This window comes from Heloderma suspectum, chromosome 2 (genome assembly GCF_057233095.1).
Source record: "Heloderma suspectum isolate Gila_16-S chromosome 2, 16-S_ref, whole genome shotgun sequence".
NCBI classification, from domain to species: Eukaryota; Metazoa; Chordata; class Lepidosauria; order Squamata; family Helodermatidae; genus Heloderma; species Heloderma suspectum.
In genome coordinates this window covers 254,915,748-254,938,221 of record NC_139459.1, presented here as the reverse complement: position 1 = coordinate 254,938,221, position 22,474 = coordinate 254,915,748, and the positions used below count along the sequence as shown (strand labels likewise).

The following is a 22,474-nucleotide window of genomic DNA, read 5'->3' as shown; positions in this document are numbered from 1 at the left end:
CTTGCAAAATTTCGGCTTAAATTGAAGAACGTAGGGAAAACCACTAAACCATTCAGGTATGACCTAAATCATATCCCTTATGAATATACAGTGGAGGTAAGGAATAGATTTAAGGGATTAGACCTGATAGACAGAGTGCCTGAGGAACTATGGACGGAGGTCCGTAACATTGTTCAGGAGGCAGCAGCTAAATCCATCCCAAAGAAAAAGAAATGCAAGAAAGCCAAGTGGCTGTCTGATGAGGCTTTACAAGTAGCTGAGGAAAGAAGGGAAGCGAGAAGCAAGGGAGAAAGGGGAAGATATACCCAACTGAATGCAGAGTTCCATAGAATAGCAAGGAGAGACAAGAAGGCCTTCTTAAATGAGCAATGCAAAGAAATCGAGGAAAACAACAGAATGGGAAAGACTAGAGATCTCTTCAAGAAAATTGAAGATATCAAGGGAATGTTTTGTGCAAAGACAGGCATGATAAAGGACAAAGAAGGCAGGGACCTAACAGAAGCAGATGAGATTAAGAAGCGGTGGCAGGAATACACAGAAGAACTATACAGGAAAGATCTTAATGTCCCTGATAGCCATGATAATGCGGTCACTGAACTTGAGCTGGACATCCTAGAGAGTGAAGTCAAGTGGGCCTTGGGAAGCATTACTAACAACAAAGCTAGCGGAGATGACAGTATTCCAGCGGAGCTATTTAAGATCCTGAAAGATGATGCTGTTAAAGTACTGCATTCAATATGCCAACACATTTGGAACACTCAACAATGGCCACAAGACTGGAAAAGGTCAGTTTACATTCCAATTCCAAAGAAGGGCAATGCCAAAGATTGTTGAAACTACCGTACAATTGCGCTCATTTCACATAGCAGCAAGGTGATGCTCAAAATCTTACAAGCTAGGCTTCAGCAGCATGTGAACCGAGAACTACCGGAATTACAAGCTGGGTTTCGAAGAGGCAGAGGAACTAGAGATCAAATCGCCAACATTCGCTGCATCATGGAGAAAGCAAGAGAACTCCAGAAAAACGTCTATTTCTGCTTCATTGACTACGCTAAAGCCTTTGTGTGGATTACAACAAACTCTGGCAAATTCTTAAAGAGATGGAAGTACCAGATCACCTTACCTGTCTCCTGAGAAACCTGTATGAGGGTCAAGAAGCAACAGTAAGAACCGGACATGGAACAACCGATTGGTTCAAAATTGGAAAAGGAGTACGACAAGGCTGCATATTGTCGCCCTGCTTATTTAACTTATATGCAGAGTACATCATGAGAAACACCAGGTTGGATGAATCACAGGTCGGAATTAAGATTGCTGGGAGAATTATCAACAATCTCAGATATGCAGACGATACCACCCTAATGGCAGAAAGTGAAGAGGATCTAAAGAGCCTCTTGTTGAGGGTGAAAAGGGAGAGTGCAAAAGCTGGTTTGCAGCTCGTTAAAAAAACTAAAATCATGGCATCTGGCCCCATCACTTCCTGGCATATAGAAGGGGAAGAAATGGAAGCAGTGACAGATTTTACTTCCTTGGCTCCAAGATCACCGCAGATGGTGACTGTAGCCATGAAACTAAAAGACGCTTGCTTCTTGGGAGGAAAGCTATGGCAAACCTAGACAGCATAGTAAGAAGCAGAGACATCACCTTGCCGACAAAGGTCCGTCTAATCAAAGCTATGGTTTTCCCTGTAGCAATGTATGGCTGTGAGAGCTGGACTATAAGGAAGGCTGAGCGCCGAAGAATCGATGCTTTCGAACTGTGGTGCTGGAGAAGACTCTTACGAGTCCCCTGGACTGCAAGGAGGTCAAATCAGTCAATCCTAAAGGAAATCAACCCTGACTGCTCATTGGAAGGACAGTTACTGAAGCTGAAGCTCAAATATTTTGGCCACCTAATGTGAAGAGAAAACTCCCTGGAAAAGACCCTGATGTTGGGAAAGATTGAAGGCAAAACGAGAAGGGGACGGCAGAGGATGAGATGGCTGGATAGCATCACCGATGCAATGAATATGGACTTGAGCGCACTCTGGGAGAGAGCGGAGGACAGGAAGGCCTGGTGTGCTATGGTCCATGGGGTCACGAAGAGTCGGACACGACTGAACGACTGAACAACAACAACAACAATTTACTTGGCTGCAGCAGAGGGAGAGGCGAGGCAGCACAGCCAGCTGCCATTGGGCTTCTCCTCTCTCCTGCAATTATCATTTATGAGCAGCAATTCCACCTGGCTGTTGCTGGAGGGGTTGGATAGTGGACCTGGCTCCAACAGCTTAAGTGAGAAACCAACTGCCATTGGGTTCTTCTTCTTGCTAAACTGTTTCCATTCAACCTGGTCATTTTAAGAACTATGCCGTTCTAAGAAGTAGTGCCCGAACTTGCTTATTTTCCTCTTCTCTCCCCATCCTTTTTTTCCTCTTGTGTCATCTCTATTAGATGGTAAGCCTGAGGGCAAGGACTATTTTTTTTTTAATGTACAGCATTTAGTAAATGTTAGGAACTTCATTAATAATAACAACAACAATTTCATTGTATTGACTTACCTGGATATGAATATGTAGTAAAGTGGAGCTATTGTGGTGAGGGACAGTGTGAAGGCTGGTTAATTTATTCCAGTTTTTGTAAGCTAAAGAGAGTCTGAGTCTGAGAAGTGCGTTTGCTCAATGAGATCAGCTCACCATGAATCTATAACAGTTGGTAACAACATATTGTAGTTTAAGTACTGTAAAATATTATTTTTCTCCCAATAAAAACATGACCGAAAGATATCTGGATCCCATGCAGTAGCCGAGTAATACTAGTGACATAATTGCATGAAAAATACATTGTCTTGAAAAGCCTTTATTTTTTTTCTCTCCTCCCTAATCTATTTTACTGGGAAGCAGACCACCCTCTTTTTGTCCTGCGAGATTAAGTGGATATCAGAAATTAAGCCTGCAGCAGGTCCTGAAGTTTGGATCTAATGGATGTCAAGGGGAGGATTCAGCCTGTGCACCACCACCCACCTCTGGCCAAGGGAAAGAATTACAGGGAAAGCAGTTAGCCCATCAAGGAAGTCTCTTGAGAACAAAGGCAAGAGCAGGTCTTGTGGTACTCCCAGACACCTGTAAACGCTTCCAGGTCAGAGTTCTCACTGGCTTTGGCAACGAGTGAGTGGCGCCATTGTTGTGCTCCTTGTGACAGATCGCCTCGCCCTCAGATAGGCTGGAGTTCTGTGCAGCAAAGTCTTGATATTTGCTGTGCCACAGGCCTCTGGCTTGCAAGATTGGGGTATGTGTGTGCTGACATGGGAACATCATTTGCAGACCGTGCTAGGCCCCTGCCACACATGCTCTGGGATCTCTGATTAAGCAAGGGGCATGTCACTGAACTCTTGATGGTCACCTCAGATCATGTGAGGCAGAGGCTTCCAGTACAATGGGTTGATGCTGTTGCCAACCCTTTGGCCCTCTTCACACCTGAGTTTTCTAGCAGGATCGTTCTTCTATAATCACTTGTTTTCATGGGAGCTTTAGATGCTGCTGCTGCTACCTCACAACTTTCCTTCCCTCTTCTCTTGTTATCTGAGAATGGGGAAAACCCAGCACTTTCTGTGCTTGCGATTGAAATAATCATTTTCCTCCTGTGCATTTCCCCTTTAGCACTTTGTCCCACTTTGTGTGGATGTGTGCTGGGGGTGTTGCTGGGTGATGTTGAATAACATTGTCATGACAACACACTGGTGCGAAGCGGGGGCAGGTCACTGACCAGGCTTCCAGTGACTGTTTCTGCCTCTCCCCCATTCCGCTACGGGCGCCGAGTTCCCCTTGAACACAGCAATGCTTACTTGTGAGTAAACACATTGGCTGTAAGGCTTTCCTTTCCTGGGAGTAAGTGCCACTGAAATCTGTGTGGCTTGCTTCTGAGTAGGCATGCATAGCACTGTAAGTCTACTGAGAGTAGCAGTCTTAAGGTCTCCCATCCCCTTCAATGCATTCACTTTGAACCTCCCCCTCCCATTGACTTTACTGACTGCTTCTTCTCCCTTTTGCTCACCAGATTGATGGGCTGTTTTCCTCCCAGGGTGGATGGGGAGGTCTCCCTTCTCAGCCATGCAGGAGAAAGGCTTGACAGTTAGGATTTCAATGGTATTAAAAGTGCCTTTTCTCCTCCCCTGAATAAATTTGTCATGTATAGCTTGGAATTGTCATTTTTAATAGCTCCCTTTTCGGGTGTGGAGTTGTTTTAGATAAGGCAGTAATGCTGAGGTGGTCTTCCATAGTACTCCCTCCCACCTAGCTGGCCACTATCTCTTCTCCTAGCCCACCTTGCAGGGTTATTGGGAAGCCAGATTATGGGGGAAGAGCAACAACAGCGGGGGGGGGGGAGCAAGTCATGTCTAATGAAGAAGGTGCCCCTAAGAAACTGTTGCCTGGGGGCTGGTAGGGATGTCTTGCTGCATTGACTGTATACAAGCCCGTTTGTGGATTTCTTACTTCTGTAGTTGGGAACCCGGAAATCCGTATACCCTTCAAACTCAGTTGTGCAAGCAATATACTACATTTAATTCCATCGCACACTGACATATTTAGCAGAGAAGGACTAGCAGCGCCAGCAACCTTGGGGTAAGCCACCGAGAAAACTCTCTCCCTTGGCGGAAGGAGGGGACCAGCTCCCATAGCCTGCTATCCAAATCACTAGAAGGGCTTGTGACTTCCCTCCTGCTGTGGAGGAGGGGAGGGATGGGGCGGAGGCATCACTCATGTTATAGGAGCCAATGATCAGGGGAGGGGGTATGGAGCCAGCAGCCCCCTTCTGTCCTGATTGTTCCATGCAGCTCAGCCCAGCCATGAAAAAGTATACAGCGGACACACTATGAGAGATGTCTGTATTCAGGGCCAGTGTAAATCCTGGAAAGGGTCTAGTGTGAAAAGAACCTTTGTCATGCCAGAGACCCAGAGCATGAACACACATTCCAGAATTTTAGAGGAGTGGAAGAATCTACTCCTTAACACAGCACTTACTAAACTGTAAAGGGACCCCCAAAACACGCCCATCAAATTTTTTTTTATCAGTCTCATATTTGGGGTTTGCACTGATTTCTCACCACAGATATTTTCATCTGGTGTAACACTCTTCCTCTAATTTTCCGGCATAATTTATTTATTTCTCATCATCTCAACATGCAAGGGTACTTAGAGCAGGCCCTCTGCTGACATCTCAGGAATTGGGTAGGAATACATGGAGAGGCAGTCCTTGAGATGCCATGGCCCCAAACTGTGAAAGGCTTTACAGGTTAAAAGCACTTTGAATTAGACCCAGAAATAAACCCGGAGCTAGTGAAGGTGATACAATATTGGTGTAATACAATAACACCTGGTTCCAGTCAGTACTCTTACTGTCATATTTTGTACCAGTTGAAGCTTCCGGACTATTTTCAAAGGCAGCCCCACATACAACACATTACAGTAATCAAGGCAGGAATTTACCAGGACATTGATTAGTGAAGCCAAGCTATCACAATCCACATTGAGTCATAAAGGGCATATTACCTTAAGCTTGTAGGTGTTCCATCCTGCAGAAGGCACTTGTGCCTCTAGTAACAGAGATGGATTCATAACCGCCACACCAAACAATAAACTTGATTTGGGGCTGAGATGCAACCCCTTCCAGATGAGGTTAAACATCACTGGCTGGACAAGCACGCCACCCACTAACAGTACATCTTGTCTTGAGCTTCAGTTTGTTAGCCTGCATCCTGTCTTTTATTGATTTAATTTTATTTACATCCCACCTGTCTGGGGAAAAAAAAAATGACACTCAGGGTAGCAAACCATAAAATCCGGAATAAAAACAAATCTTATTTAAAACATCAGAACAAATACATAAAAACAATCGCAAAAGAAATAAACAACACCAACCACAGCATTACGGTGGACAGGTTTTGGTTTAAGTACTTCCACTGCCTCACCTGGGTGATATGAAAAGCTGGAGGTAATGGAAGAGGGCTCATTTAGCTTAGTTGGGGGATCGTCAGTTTCCTTCTATTTACACCGACTTCCCAACTACACGTAAATGAGCGGAACTTATTCGACCGAAGGTCGGGACGGGGGTGGGGGGAGTAAAGGCAGAGTGTCCCTCCCGAAAACATAAGAAGCCTGGTGACCGGTTAAGGAAAGGGGATCGTAGCCCCTCAGGGAGAAGCAGGCGGAGAAGGCTGCGCGCGAGGGAGGCTGAGGGGCGCTCCGCTATACTGGGGAGGAGCTGAGGAGAGCGAGCGAAGCGCGTCCCAACGAGCGGCCTGTCAGTCACCATACCTCTGTGCGCTCCGCGATCCGAGGCGATGATAGGAGCATGCGCAACAGCTGCTGTAGCCGGCGGGCCTCTCGGGATATCCCGTCCCAGCCGCCACCCTTCGCCCTCCCACCGCCCCGCCGATCGCGGTCCTCTGCACAAGCTGCCGGAGGCGGGGCTGCAGCGAGTAGAGATTGCGTGCGCGCGCGCGAGAGAACACGCGAGCGCGCCCGCCCCGGGAATCTCGCGAGACGATTTCCCGCCTCCCCCTTCCTCTTGACGGGACGGGATCTTTCTAGATCTCCCTTTTTCTCCTCCGCAGCCGCTTTGCCCCCTCCCTCCCTCCCTCCCTCCCCACGAGGAGGCACCCGGAGTCGCGCGGCGCTGCTGCCCTTTTAAACAGTCTGAGCGGCCGCTTCAAGGGAACGACGAGGCGGCGGCGGACGAGGCGCTTGTCCACAGCACGGCTCCTGCTCCTGGCCCGCCTGCCTTTTCTTGCCCGGCGGCCGGCCCTGTGCGAGCTTCCCTCCCGCGGGCCCCTCAGGCCGCCTCGCTTCGTCGCTGCTCGGCCCGGCTTTAGACCCGCCCACCCGCACCGTCCCCGCGCGCAGCATGTCGGTGGTGGGGATCGACCTGGGCTTCCAGAGCTGTTACGTGGCTGTGGCCCGCGCGGGGGGCATCGAAACGATCGCCAACGAGTACAGCGACCGCTGCACGCCGTGAGTAGCGGCTGGGGGCCTGGGGGCCGCGCGGGTCGAGGGAACAATGGGGAAAGGAGGGGCTCCGACGCGGGCGGGGCGGGAGAGGGCACGGCGGAGCCACCTTGTCACGACGGACCCCCCAAGCCGAGCATGCGGCAGGGCCTAGGGGCCGGGGCCAGATCCGCCTCCCGCTTGTTGCCTCGGGGCGGCTGGTGCGTGTTCTTCTCACAGAATGGCCGCACCTTGTTTCAATGGGGGCCAAAAAAAGTGGAGGCTGCCGCTTAATTCAATGAGTAATACGCGCCGCTGCGCCCAGGAGGAGGAGGAAGTGCCCGTCTGTCTCCCTCCTCCTTCCGCCATCCCCCCGCCCCACACGTGCGCCCCCCCGCAGATATTGAATGGTTCAGCACTGTCCCGTGAAATCGACACGCGCTGGTTTGAGGGAGATGACCTCCCGGGAGGTGAGGGCGGCAGGACAGTGAAGCGACTGGCACTCTGTGTTTGTAGAATTGTAAGAAGCATCCAGTGTTAAGACTGTCTAAATTTAATGAAGTTATGCTTCAGTAACATTCGTTATTTGGGAACGTGTGTGACTGTTGCTGGTCAGTATGACTTGTGTATGCATCTCATAAGCCGGAAACCGTTCTTGGGCTGATACTTAACCTGTTTCAGAATTGTAGCTAGTTTCTTCATAGGACTGACTTTCTCAACATGGTATGTATGTCTCCAAACCTGTGGTTTTTCTGATGTCACAAAAGCAAAATATAAGAATTTTTGCTGAATTATTTTAGCTATAGTACTGAAAAGCTCATGCTTAAAACAATAAATTCCATTGTGGGCATGTAAGGCAACAAGCACATGTAATGTTGGGGAAATAAATGGTGCTGAAGCTAACAGCTCCCACCTAGTATGAACTCTGACAGTTTGTGTGTCTGTCCTTTTGTTAACATTTTTGATGGCTTTCGCTGCAAGGTTTTAAGGGGATATACCAAGTAGTAGTATTGGGTTGGAGCAATCTCTTGCACAAGCAGATGTCTGTTCATGGAACATGACTTTCCAATTCTCCTCCCCCTGAGCACTGCAAATCTGTTCTGGAGGGTTCCCAAACCCCTTTCTGTTAGGATGCTTTTTAATGTATGTTTTGGCAACCTCTAGTTCCTCTTGAAATGAGTACAAAGGGTACCAGTTATGAACAATTAAAGAAATAAATAAATCATAATAAACAATATTACATAGCCTCAGTGGTCTTTGGCTGTCTGAGGAGTTATTTCTGCCTATTCGCTTCCCCTAGTCCTCCTTCTCTTCTACCTTTTCATCTCCAGTTTTCCTATAAGCCTGCAGAAAAGCAAGGTTAGTGTTAAGTGATGGTTATTCTCCGTATTTTAAATGAACATGTGCTTTTATGTAAAAGTTGCATTTCACCTGAGCATTGTAACTGCGCTTAGAGACACCTGTATGTTGAATATTTCCACTTAAGTGCAGGGTTCAACAGTCTTGTTCACCCATGCATCTCGCTATGATGAGGGGTCAGCTAGGCCTGGCAAGCTAGGCAAGCTCAATACTTCTTTCCAACACTAGTACTGCACCGGGAGAGGCATGATTCTAGAATATTGTATCTGTTCCTGCCAGGTGGTTGGAGCTTCAGCTGCCCGCCAGAGGCAGAGAAAACCAGCACACTGATTGGTGGTAGACTCAGAACAGATAAAAAGAGTGCATAGTTAAACTATGGAATTCATGCCATGGGATAGTTTGGATGGCTTTAAACGGAAATTAAACAAATTCATGGAGAATAAGGCTATCAATGGCTACTAGTCCTGATGGCTATGTGCTACCTCCAGTATCCAGTGGTGTGGGTTAGAGAGTGATCTAATTTAGCATGTTTATTTCGTCTGTAGTAAACAAAGCTAAAAAGTACCCCATGTTATTTTTTTGTCCCAATATACCACAAGTATTTGACCTGAAATCTTTGAGGGGGAGAATTAAAACACACTTGGGGTGCAATCCTATCAATTGCACCCTCGATGATTGGAAGCCTCTGAACTCAGAGGCTTTCAGTCATCCAGTGCAGGCCAGGAGGAGGGATGGAGGCAATCTTCACCTCCCTGTCCCCTTGCCCTGTATTTTTCACTAGATGGGCTTTTTTTGCATCCAGCGAGAACTCTTTGGAGGGGGAGGGAAGGTGACTGGCTGAGGCTCAGGATATCTCGGATCCTGGTCTCCCGCTCTCCCTGTCCACTGAAACGTCCTCTTTCCCCTCTCTCCGAGGTCACTTTTCTAACCTCGGAGGCCAGTCGGTGTGGTTCTTTCTGCTCCGGCTGTGAGCAGGTGGTGGAGGGGAGTCAGATCTCCCAACTCCCCCAACCAAAGTTGGAGCCATCAGTATCCTGTGGCCCCTCAGACAATGTCTAGGGGCCATAGGATTGCTCCCATAATGTGATTTAAATGTTATGTTATGTGACTTTTTTTTTTTTGGAATAGTTGTCAAAATTTAAAGACAATAGCATGCACTTCCCTTACATTGTCTAAGGCAGCGATCCTGTGGCCACTACACACTGCCTAGAGGGCCATAGGATATGCTGTTTTCTTGGAACTGACCTCGGAGCCCATGCTCCGAGGTTGGTTCCTGGAAAACTGACCTCCCCCCATGTCTGCCCTGCCTCAGAGAAGCCCCATCCTCCTCACTCAGAAGTGGAGTACAGAGCGACTGAAAAGGGGCTTGGCTGGAGGCATTCCGGGGTGGGGAGAGTGGAGCTGCATGTACGACACATCCAATGTGTCATACAGCAGCCTCCTCTCCTGGTTGCTGCCCCCCTCCACGGCTAGACCGCCAAAAACATCTGTCCAGCAGAAAATAGCGGGGCAGGAGAGGCGGAGTGGGAATGATCCCCCCCCCGCCTCTCCTGCCTTGCTTTGGATAGGCGGTCGCCTCTTGAGTCCGGAGGCGCCAACCTATCTTGATGTAAGAAAAAAGCAAAGGTACTGATAACTGTTGATACCTGGGACTTGTAGTCGAACACATCTGGAAGGCAACAGGTAGGAAAGGCTATAGTAATTAATTTTAGCAACATTCTTTTATCAAAGAACTGTGAATTTAATTGTTTTCAATCTCATCTATTTCAACAGAGTTCAGCTGACTTCCATTAAGGTGATTGGGGCACCTTCAGTTTTGCGATCACCATTTATTAGTTGCATTTCACGCTGAGACATATACGTATTTCAGTAACATATATGTATTCTCTCTCATACTTGCTAGGGATAACCTGAAAAACAATTACAACTTTGAAACTGCCAAGCTTGCATAATATTGTATTTGCAATTGGCAGAGCATGTGAAGTTTATATCAGTCACTGAATTCACAGGTAGACAAGCTTAAATTACATAGCCATTTATTCTGCTATGCCGTTGTGGTCTTGTAGTGAGAGAAATTGGAGGAATCGCATGTTAACGGTTGCAGTCCTAAGCACACTTAGTACACAGTAAGCCCCGTTGAGGTCAGTGGAGTTTACTTCTGAATAAAAATGTTCAGGATTGTACTCCTAACAAATTTCTACATGTAAAAATGTGAAGTGATGGAAGCAGCATGTGGCCTAGTAAAAGACAGAAAAGTATACTGTTGGATTACATTTCTGTTATTTGAAAATCTGGTTAAAACAGCCTTGTTAAACTCTCCCAAAATTTGGATGTAAATACAGGACTCACTTTGTTTCTGCCAGTGGAAACAGTCCCTGAGCAGAGGTTTGCTCGGAATGCTCCCAGTGATGGAGAGAGAAAGGCAATCTTCATTGATTCCCTCTACAGCCCGATGGCCACTTCACCCACTATTACAGAGGGTTCCCCAATGCTCTGGAGCAGATTTCTGGGGGGAATAGGGGGACTGCAGGGGGAGAAGGGAATCCATGAAGAGTGTTCCCCCCTTCCGCCAGCAGAATATTCCAGCTGTATTGGAACCCTCTTGTGAATAGAAGGAGCCCTTCCATCTGTGGGAGGCTTATGCTGGATCCCTCCCATAGTCTTAATCAGGCTTCTCCAACTTGGCACCCTCCACATGTGGTGGATTGGAACTCACATTATTTATTTATTTAATTTCTATACCACCCAATAGCCAAAGCTCTCTGGGTGGTTCACAAAACTGGTGTGGTTCAAAGAGCACACAATAAAACAACATTAAATATATAGAACATTAAAACCACAGTATAACAATACATTATGCTGGCTGAGAACCATGGGAGTTGCAGTCCAATGCATATGTGGGGTGCCTGGCTGGAGAACCCTGGTCTTAATTATTTTGAGACCTTGAAAGTTATTTCTGAAACTTGTATCCTGCCCTTCACTGGCCAATTAGCATTCCCAGGGGGGCTTGCAAAAGAATAAATACCATTAAGTATGCAGTTAAAACCAAGCTGCTCCAAAACCTAGTGAACATAAGAATTTAATTGCAAAATATGTCAAGATGCTTTTTGCAATTCTTACTTTTTGTTATCAATTGAATTTTTTACAGTGGTGGTGACAATTGTGGTGAGAAAATGGCCTAAATTTCCAATAACAGACAAGGGAAATGGCACTCTATGACTAAATTGCCTGAAAATACTGTTCTCAAGTAACGAACAAATGTTTATGTCTGATCATTTAGGAGAGAATTCTGATCAGTGGAGAGCTGCTGGGTGATGTCAAACTTTTAAAATTTCCTTTTGTAGTGGAATTATTTATTTGAATCATTGCTAATGTCTCATAGCTTGTTCAAACTTGGTACCAGGATTCAGGTTGCTGCTTGCTAGGATATACTGTTACCAGATAATGAAATGACAGCATTGTAGTGTGTAAGTGTCTATCAATTTCTCATCAAATCTTGGAGCTGTTTGCTACTCATGAACAGTAACAATGTGCTTTTGGTACCTTTTAACCCAAACTTGGGCTAGAAGTATATGACTCCAGAGATATTTCCTCTTCTATTAAATACACCTCCTCCCCCATCCCAAGCATACGCCACTTAGTTGTGGGACACATTTGGCAGATGATGGGATTGATTGCAAGGGAAGGAGATTACTTTTAAAAATAAACAATAGTTATAAAACATCAGGAGGCTGGACATTGAGCTTTGTCTAGTCGGATTCTGTGGTTTCAGTTTGTGGAATCAATTTGCACAAATAAATTGCTGTGAATAAAATATGGATGGGATGGATTTATGAGGAGTTTAGCTTGCTATAAAGGAGTTATATCAGCCTTGCATAGGAGTCCACAAAAGTTATTATTTTATAAGCCCTTCCACAAATACCTATGTTAATTATTTGCGACACATCAGTAGTCTGAAAAACAAAAACCATTCTCTTGATTATGCAAACGTCCCTGTCTGTTTGCTTGGAAGCAGTTCTTACTCACCAAAGGTGAGTGACTGTTTGCCCTCTGGAGTTATATGATTGCTTCACTTCCCAGCTTCAGACTTCTAGTGCAAACTGGAGGGGACTTTAAGATTATTCCATGTCCGTAGGAGAAGAAAAGGTTTGTTTGTATCTGCATGACAAACTCTGAGCTGCAACTTTATAAACCACATTTGTAAAAATGGATAGCTCAACTCATCCCTTTCTCCACCTAATCTGCTAATACTGCTCTCCTACAGTTTTGGCACAATTTCAATCTGAGCGCTTGTTTTGTGAGATATTGTATCCTTCTCAGCACAGTAAGTGATCAGGATTCGCAGGGGTGTCCCAGTGTGTCCACATCATATTGTCCATTGTCTAAATAAATTGCCCAGGAGTTTCTGGGGTGAGAGCTGTCAGTGGTGTGCCATTTATTAGTGAGTTTTTCAGGGCATAAACACAAAGTCATAAGCAGGGTCTTTACTAGATCTTGCAAAATTTATATACATCATCCGCTTAATCAGTGCATCACAAGCTTTGTAATACCGTGTTTTCAGTAACTTGGCAACAGCAACAACAAACATAAAAATAGATTTACAAATTCTCTAAAGTAGTCTTGTGTGTTCTCATAGTGGGACTCCACTTTAAGTTTAGCTGTGGTAAGTTTTTAGCAAGTCTGTTTATGAAAAGTAAGCTACTAACTTCAGTGAGACTTCCTGGCAAGTATGTAGGCTTAGGACTTCAGTCTTACAGCACAATCCTAATCATGTTTAGTCAGAAATAAGTTCCACTACGTTTCTTAGAACTTACTCCCTAGTTGGGTGGTTTAGGTTTGCAGTCTTGTAGACAACATCTGTGTTATCCTAGTATCCCTTATGCAAGAAAGCCAAAGACATGGATAGAAGTGTAATTGGGCATTTTGCAACATGTTCCTAAGATTCTCTTCTGGATTGTTTGCCTACAATACTGAAGTGGAACCCTGTAATGAATATACAGTATGGCTTGAGTGTACTACAAGGTGGCTTGAGTGTACTACTGCCTTGCATTTAACATCTTTGCCATAGGCAACAAGGAATTCCAGGCATGTGAGTGAGCGGGCTGGTTGATGAGGAGAGGATTACCCTGTTGCTCCTCTGCCCACCCTGCTTGGTTTCTACTCTCACTGCTGCAAAATGCAAAAACATAATCTGCTGTAATCTTGTGTAAATGGCCCCTTTATGGCTGACATTTGCATACATGGGGATTTACAAAAAAGGCCAAGCTGCCATTTTTATGCAAAATGGAATCTTGGTGGACCAGGGGGGAACCCCGCGGTTGCCTGGCTTGGTGAGGTGGTCTGCGGACTGGAGTCCGGGAGGCCAAGGGTAGGGGGAAGTCTACCTGGCTCCACCCCCTTCCCGGACTCCCACGACATCCCTAGTTCATGGTGTCTGTATTCAATCTGACCTATGTGCTATCGCAAGTAACAAGATAGCACCCTGCTATGCAAGGTTTAAGCCTAATTTCAAATGTAAGAGCTTTTTGAAGCTTATCTCCAATTTTACCCTTCGTTGTTGTTGTTGTTCAGTCGTTCAGTCGTGTCCGACTCTTCGTGACCCCATGGACCATAGCACGCCAGGCCTTCCTGTCCTGCGCTCTCTCCCGGAGCGTGCTCAAGTTCATATTCATTGCATCGGTGATGCTATCTAGCCATCTCATCCTCTGCCGTCCCCTTCTCCTTTTGCCTTCAGTCTTTCCCAGCATCAGGGTCTTTTCCAGAGAGTTTTCTCTTCGCATTAGGTGGCCAAAATATTGGAGCTTCAGCTTCATTATCTGTCCTTCCAATGAGCACTCAGGGTTGATTTCCTTTAGGATGGACTGATTTTACCTCCTTGCAGTCCAGGGGACTCGTAAGAGTCTTCTCCGCCACCACAGTTCGAAAGCATCAATTCTTCGGCGCTCAGCCTTCCTTATAGTCCAGCTCTCACAGCCGTACTTTGCTACTGGGAAAACCATAGCTTTGATTATGCGGACCTTTGTCGGCAAGGTGATGTCTCTGCTTCTTACTATGCTGTCTAGGTTTGCCATAGCTTTCCTCCCAAGGAGCAAGCGTCTTTTAATTTCATGGTTACAGTCACCGTCTGCGGTGATCTTGGAGCCCAAGAAAGTAAAATCTGTCACTGCTTCCATTTCTTCCCCTTCTATATGGCAGGAAGTGATAGGGCCAGATGCCATGATCTTCGTTTTTTTAATGTTGAGTTTCAAACCAGCTTTTGCACTCTCCTCTTTCACCCTCAACAAGAGGTTCTTTAGATCCTTTTCGCTTTCTGCCATTAGGGTGGTATCGTCTGCATATCGTCTGCATGCTAATTTTACCCTTAGAAATGCCCTAACCTGGTTTAGGATGCAACAAATGGTAACTGCCATTTTAGAAGTGCCTTTTAATAAAATACCTTGCAACTCTAGATTGTGCCCAAGTGGCAGTGGGTCAGTGGAAGACCTCCCCCATTATTAGTTTCACTTTCTTAATTTCTCTGTGGCTAGAATAAAGTTTTTAGAAACTGCCTCATCGGGAAAACCTGCTGACTTGAATGGGAGAAAATTGGTTTTCTGTTTATATTTATTCATTTATTACATTTATATCCCACCTTTCTTCCATCATGGAACTCAAGGTGGCTACATGTGGTTCCCAGGTGGTCTCCCCTCCAAGCACTGACCAGACCCAAACCTGCTTAGCTTCAGCAAGGTGGCTGCCTCATGTGCCTTCAGATTATGCCCTGGGACCCATAAAAGGGTGATTCTATTGGTTGTGGCGAACTTTGTCCTCTCAGCTTCTAAAGTCTGAGCTAACTTCCCACCCCCTATGTGCAATGTCAAATAAGTTTTAATAATTATGAATTTTTTTAATGTTTTATCTGTTTAGATCCAATAAATGGGGGACCCTATTGGCAGTGGTGAACTTCACCCTTTTAGGGAGCAATCCTATGGCCCTTAGACAGTGTCTGGGGGCCATAGGATATTTTGGATTCCTGGATATCCATAGGATATTTTGGAGACAAGCACTCCGACCTCAGATCCAGGAACCCGTTTTCCAACCCCCCTCCTCCTCGCAGCTGGAAAGAACCACACCGGCTGCCTCTCCGAGGTTGGGAACTCAAGGGGCATTATGGTGGGAGGGGAGGGAGCTGGAGAGGGGAGAATACGAGCTGTCCCAAGGCTTCTCCAGTCTCTTTCCCTTCCTCTCTGATGCGCCCCAGCTAGATGGGCAAAAAAGTCTGTCTAGCAAAAATGCCAAGCAGGAGGAGTGGGGAGGCGACCATTGCCTCCACTGCTCCTCCAGCTCTGCACTGGATGCTCATAAACTTCTGAGTTCGGAGACTTAGCATCAAGGGCCTAAGTCAGAAGATTGTGCTCTTAGTTTCTAAACTCGAGCTAACATCCTGCCTCCTATTTAGAACGATAAACAAGTTTAATTATGAATCATTGTTTTTAGTATTTTTTTAATGTGCTTATATACCATAAAAAGGTGACTCTAGCAATGGTGAACTTCGCCCTTCAGCTTCTAAACTTTGAGCTAATTTCCCATACCCTCTGTGGCATGATAAATAAGTTTTATTGATTGTGAATTGTTTTAACGGTTTACATGTTTTCATGTATTTTATGCCATATTTTTCCACTTCCAGTGGTTATTGTTGTAGCAAGTGGATGTAATAATAAAATTGTATTCATTCATTGTATTCATTTTTTTAGCACTTTGTAACTTGTTGTATCTGTAACAATATGTATTGGGAAAGTTTGAAATGTTGCACAATTGTAGACCTTATCAGGTAAATCATGGATGCCAAGTTTCATGTTATTAGTTCAACAGGTGCCATTTTATAAGCATTAGAATTTTGAGGCTTATAATGGCTGAACCTTTTCCTTTTTTTGGTGACTTACTTTAACTAAACTGGCACTCCCATGCCCCTTTAATAATAGGTTGCTGGCTATTATCCAGGACATGGGGAGAAGTTAGCCATCACAATTTGTAGGGAACAGCACACATTATCCCATTACTCAGTCTCCTTATTCATAGCAGACCCTAAGAAACAAGGCTGTTTTACTGCCCATACTTTGGAAGAAGCAATATTGTGCTCTGGTTTTCTCCAGTACTGTGTTCTCTGCTTCTATTTATTGATTTGATTTGTACCCCACCAAAAAATGGCACTCGAGGCGGCTGTTCCCTTCCCTAAGGAAAGTTACCTCCATAACCTCAGATTTACAATATTTACATTTCTGTTTCTGTCCCAGTTTAACCTTATCGACTGGAATCTTTCAGTCCTCCCCCATTGTTATTTGGCTAACTTCTCCATCTAATAAACACATGTAGTGCATCCTACCCCACTCTGTCTTGTCTAACACGTAACCCCTCAGTACAATGAATTCTTTAACTGAACCCACCAGGTTGTATGAATTATTTCTGTTCTTTGTAATAAATCATGCCTATCTCTGGCTTTCCCTGAGCCCAGTTTTGCATTTACTTCTTGTTTTCCATCTGGGTCTACCAATTCATGCTCTCACATACTGTTAAAGATTTCTGACACATCACTTTGTGGGGGGGGTGTATGCATTTTTGGACACATGTACACAAGGACACACATTAACAGTAGACTGTTTACTTTTTGTAAAGATCTGTATTTGTGTAATTTTGGAAGTTAATCTTGTTTATGCTTGTAATGTGGGTGTGTGATCCTCATTAAGTCAGTAGCAAAATACCCTACCAATTTTTGGGAGAAACATTGTGCATAGGTGAAGCAACGCAATGAATCTGTGTTTTACTGCCTGTGATGAAACCTCTGATAAAAATGGATTTCCAGAGTCTGAAGTGTGAACTGGCTTTCAGAGAAGTAATATGTTCTAAATCAGAACTAGTGGCATCCCTGTGAACTGGGTACAATTGCTCATGAGTTTTGCAGACTGTCTAAATATTTACCGATTAGAAGTTTTCAGTACACCTGTATCACAATTTCTGCTAACGACCAGCTAATAAATCTTTAGATGTTTGTATGTATTTGGCAGATCTTGTAAATTAGGGGTGGGGAACTTCCGACTCATGGGCCAAATCCATCCCTCCTGGGGTCCCACTTCAGCCCTCCAGGGTTCCCCATATGGCTACGTACTGTTTCTCCTGATTGCTGATCATTTGGTGGTTTTCCAGCATATGCATGTTTTTTTACCATTGTAAAATGCTTCTCCTAAGTCTTAGTTACTAGCAGTAAGAATTTTAAGCTAAAATATACTGGTATTTTGTCTTTGGCCTTTCCCATCACTGGCATGTGACCCTCAAAAGCGTCTTGGAAATTGAATTCAGCCCTTGACCCCACCCACTTAAAAAAAAAAAAAAAAAAGGGAAAGGTGTCCCCAACCAGTCGTGTCCAACTCTAGGGTGTGGTGCTCATCTCCATTTCTAAGCTGACGAGCCAGCGCTGTCCGAAGACGCTTCCGTGGTCATGTGGCCGGCATGACTGAACACCAAGGTACATGGAAAGCTGTTACCTTTCCCGCCGAAGCAGTACCTATTTATCTACTTGCAATTTCTTGCTTTCGAGCTGCTAGGTTGGCAGGAGCTGGGTCTGAAGACGGGAGCTCACTCCGTCACGCGGCACTCGGGTCTCGAACTGCTGTCCTGCCGACCTTCCAGTCTGCAGTTCAGCGTCTTAACCACTAAGCCACCACACTTTAAGCTATATGTAAATTTAAGGGATGAATGGATGTAATGTTCTCATAGCATAGAACATAATATTCTTTTAGTGTTCCAGTATCAGCAGTTTTGTATAAATTTGGGGTAGGGACGCTTAAAGCCTTAATATACTCTATGTATTCGAAATGAGCTTTAATCTGTGTAATTGGTAGTATAGTGACAATAGCAATAAAGCAGCCAACACAGTCTTGTGTTTTGTCAAGTTCCAATTGGTATGTTTGAATTTGTCTGATGACAGTCTTTCTTCATTGGGGTGAATGGCTTGGATCCTAAGTGCCCTCCAACAAACAGGGGTTTCCTGCCTTCTCCTTCTCTTTGCAGCCTCCTGCACTCCCTGAAAATCTGCTTCTGAAGTTTGGGTGACCCTTGGGAAAGATGTGGGGTGAATCCCCCCCCCCCCCGCACAAACAGCAAAGCACATTAGGATCCAAGTCAATTGTGTATTGAATAGTCATAATATGCTTGCTTAACATTAAAGAGTTCATCCATGAAATAAAGCAGCCAGTATTGGGTGGGGTGGGGGCAGCAGGAACTGTGTGTGTGTGTTGCATTGATTGTTTTATTTTGAATTATAAGATCAGTGTAGATACAAGTGGTGGCTGCATTCCATAGACACAAATGTCTTGTTGGAAGGAATTGAATCTCATCAGTACTGCAAACTGGTCTTATGAAAATGGTTGGTATTAAAGAGTGGATCTTTATAAATAGATCCATTTGGTTAGAATATTGTTATTGTTGCACATCACTCAAGCTTACTCCGTGTTTTATTTTTATATTTGAGTAAACGGATTTTTTTCTACCTTTGTCTTAGAAGTGAACATTTTCTTCTAATTCTAGCTCGTGTATATCCTTTGGACCCAAGAATCGTTCAATTGGAGCTGCAGCTAAAAGTCAAGTAAGGATTCTATGATTTCAGGATTGGTTTATATAATCACAAACATAGATTCTAGAATAACATTAAAAAAACACTGACAGTTTGAACTAAAATGATATTTGTTTGTTAATGTAACTTTGTTAAATGTTTTATGCACAGAATTAATGGATTTGATTTCTTAACTTATCCAAAATTGTGTATGTGCCTTTTGTCTTCTATACTATATATCGGGGTGGGGAACCTCTGGCCCTCCCGGGGTCCCAATCTAGTCCTCTGGGGTTTCCATATGGTCACACCCCTTTCCCCCAATCACTGATTGTTTGGTGGATTCTTGGCTTTTGTGCAGTTTTTTTCTTCATTCTAAAAGGTCAAAATGCCTCTACTAAGGCTTAGTTACTGGCAGTAAGTACTTTAAGCTGTAGTATGCTGCTTTTTTTTGTATTTTGCCTTTGCCCCTGCCCACCACTGGAATGTGGCCCCCGAAAGCTTCTCTGAAATTGAATTTGAGCCTTGGGATGAAAGAGGTTCCCCACCCCTGTTATGTATCTTTGTCCCATCAAAGTGTCCAGACATGAGTGAGTCAACTGAACTGTGTTCTAGAATTCAGATGAGAAATTTCTAATGTTCTAGTAAATGAATACCAGAGATCTATATTGTATTTTTTTTTCTTTTTAGCCCTTTTGCATTACACATTTAGTTATTGATCCCTGTTGCAGTGCAATCCTAAGCATGTTTACTCAATAGTGTGGTCAAGGGTTGTACCTAATACAAGCCAGTGCCTGGATTACAGGGGTGGGGATCTTTCTTAACTTTTTTTGATAGTCCTTTCAGCTACTGCTTTTAGAAGGTTATACCAGAGGCATGATTTGGCTAAAATGGGGAGAGTCAGGGTGGATCTTCTGCCTCCACCCTTACCTCTTATAATTTGGGCCCTGGTACATGGGTATTGCTCTTAAATGGATTGGAAGGTCAAATTCCCTACCTGGGGAGATGCCTGGAGCCATAAAACCATTAAATCCACTCAGATATGGAATTGGAAAAACTGGAAATTCTTCCTGCAGCTTTGGTCACATAACCTTTCTTTAAAAAAAAAAAATAGCATTCATAGCATGAATTAAAAAATAGTGAGTCAATCTCCATTAGAACAGTGATTGCTTAATAAGAGATATGATTTCCAGAAGCTAGATCCTGTGGTTGTTGACAGATGGAATACAGTGACCTTGAACCTTTGGCAGAATCTAAAGTGTATGCTGTAATAGCACTATTTTTTTTTTTTGTATTTATGGTAGTCTTAAAACACAAAGGAAACTGAAATTATTTTTGTTCTTCTAAATTATTTTTGTTCTTCTTTTGTTAAAGATCTCTAGGGTATGTCCTTGACTCACTTACCTACTATGTGTTGGTAATGTAAGCTTTTGCTCTGGCTTTCAAGTGTCTTTGACTGTATTCACCGTACTGTATATTTACTGTTACCAAGGTGTGCTTGGTGCCACCTCTAGTTTGTACTTGTGCAGAGTTGCAGCAAACTGAAGAACCAGGCTGAGCTGAGATCTTAAAGATCCATTGAGCCCTTTCCCATTGAGAGCCAGTGGTTGTGGCTGCTGCCTTCTGGCTGGGGATTGGACCATAGCAAGGGGATGAGATGTCCCTTTCCAGTGGAACTCAAGAGTGTGGCAGCCAGCCAGTCTAGTCATCTAATTCTGTTGCACAATAGAGAATTGGTTCAGGTAGACTAAATTCATTCGGACGTCATTGCTAGAAGGCTGCGTAAAGCTTCCCAAAGAGCAAGTTTTTAGGATAAAAGTTATAAGAACACTTTTAAGGGTAGCATCTTCTTATGCTACTTCCAGAGTATTTTCAAAGCTTTTTGGCTGTGCAGCCAGATGAGTTGTGTGTATACCTTGAGCATTAAAAAACATCTTACAGGAAAAGCTCTCTTTGCTTAAACAACACGAAAGAAAAAAATCACAGAAGTGTGATTTTATAAATATTTTCTAATGCTTCTTGCTGAAAGCCTATTCTGTGATTTATGGGCGAAATGTTGCTGTACCAGATGAGACTGAACTCTCTTCTCTTCTAGGTAATTTCAAATGCAAAGAATACAGTACAAGGTTTTAAAAGATTTCATGGCCGTGCATTTTCGGATCCCTTTGTTCAAGATGAAAAAGCAAGGCTTGCTTATGAACTTGTTCAGCTGCCATCCCGTTCAGTCGGCATCAAGGTGGGTATATGTGTATGTGAACTTGCACATGCACACAAATGAGCACATACTGGTGCTTGCCAATAAAAATGCAGTGTAGTTTGGCTCTTTGACAGGAGTGAAAACAGTAGAGTCACTGCAGAACCATCAGTGAAATAGGGATGGATGTGGGTTACTTCCTTAAATACAATCCAACCCTTAAGAATTCAGAACAGCAGGCTTTCTTAAAATCTGTCCAGATTTGGAGGAGTTCCACTTCTTTGTGGTAACATAAGTATAGGTAATGGTCAGCATGTTATCTCTGAAATATAAATTTAAAAAGTGTCATTTTAAGGTTGCTCCTCTGATATTTATTTGTGAAATGGAAGGAGAAACTTATACACACCCTAGATTTAGCATTGGTTTAAGACTGCTTGGGGTATCTTGAAGATTACAATGTTAAAATGTGTGTGCTTTCTTTTATATTTGCACTAAGGTTATGTATATGGAAGAAGAACGAAATTTCACCATTGAGCAGATGACAGGAATGCTTCTCTCTAAACTAAAAGAAACTGCAGAGAATGCACTTAAGAAACCTGTAGTTGATTGTGTTCTGTCTGTAAGTAGATAATCTGAATGTATATGTTAATTTCTAAAGTGTTCTTTCATACATGGAAATAGTACAATGTATGTTTGGTATTTAAATGTTCTAGGGCACAATTCTGTGCCCTTTGAAGGAGAGCTGTGATGTCGGAGAGCCCCAAATATCCTATGCTCTACAGGCAGACTCCTGGCAGAGCAAAAGTAGCACTGGAGGTGATTTTCACCTCTGCATCCACCTCGTTGTTGTTTCTTTTAGACAGGCTTCTGAACCTGTCTAGAGAGGTCTCATTGGCAGGGGCAGGACTGGAGAGGTCACAGGGTGCTGCAGATCTTGGCCTCTCTCCTCCTTGCCCACTGGAATGCACCCCTTTTCACCTCCCTGAAGTCACTTTTCCATAGCAGTAGCAGGGGGATGAGGAGAAGAATCAGAACCCAGAGTTCTTTTCCCAAGGTCATAGGAGTGTCTGTAGCCTCAGGATGGGGGCCCTGAAAAATCCTATGGTCCATGGGGCGCTCTCCCAGGGACTGCAGGATTGCTCCGTTAGTCAAGTCAGTTTATAAAATCTTTGAATTTGCACTCTGTCTCTCTGAATTTCGTTAATGTGACAGTCGCTCCTCTAGATAATAAATCCTGTTATTTTGGGACAGCTGTAGTGTTCTCCTAGCCAAAAAACAAGTTTGTGCATGCCAAATAGTGAAGTTTGATCTAGTAAATTAGTAAAATTTGATTTGCCACAACTTTTCTAGTATCATTGATTCATCTGAGACAGTGCAA

General features: G+C 44.2%; 2 protein-coding genes across 3 annotated transcripts in view; one reads left to right on the top strand and one right to left on the bottom strand.

Moving 5' to 3' along the window:
• LOC146354412 (uncharacterized) overlaps nucleotides 1-6,883 on the bottom strand; it is a 32,666-nt gene extending 25,783 nt beyond the window's left edge. The window contains exons 1-2 of the mRNA XM_084829805.1: nucleotides 6,671-6,883; nucleotides 6,293-6,423 (exon numbers count right to left, since the gene is read on the bottom strand). Of these exons, the coding sequence (XP_084685931.1) occupies nucleotides 6,293-6,423; nucleotides 6,671-6,883 (344 nt within the window). The remainder of the gene's footprint in view (nucleotides 1-6,292; nucleotides 6,424-6,670) is intronic.
• The window catches only part of HSPA4 (heat shock protein family A (Hsp70) member 4), a 33,223-nt gene continuing 17,290 nt past the window's right edge, over nucleotides 6,542-22,474 (top strand). For both annotated transcript variants that reach the window (XM_084838791.1, XM_084838790.1), the window contains exons 1-4: nucleotides 6,542-6,988; nucleotides 18,881-18,938; nucleotides 20,998-21,138; nucleotides 21,593-21,715. In XM_084838791.1, coding sequence (XP_084694917.1) covers nucleotides 6,882-6,988; nucleotides 18,881-18,938; nucleotides 20,998-21,138; nucleotides 21,593-21,715 — 429 coding nt within the window. In that variant the 5' untranslated portion in view covers nucleotides 6,542-6,881. The remainder of the gene's footprint in view (nucleotides 6,989-18,880; nucleotides 18,939-20,997; nucleotides 21,139-21,592; nucleotides 21,716-22,474) is intronic.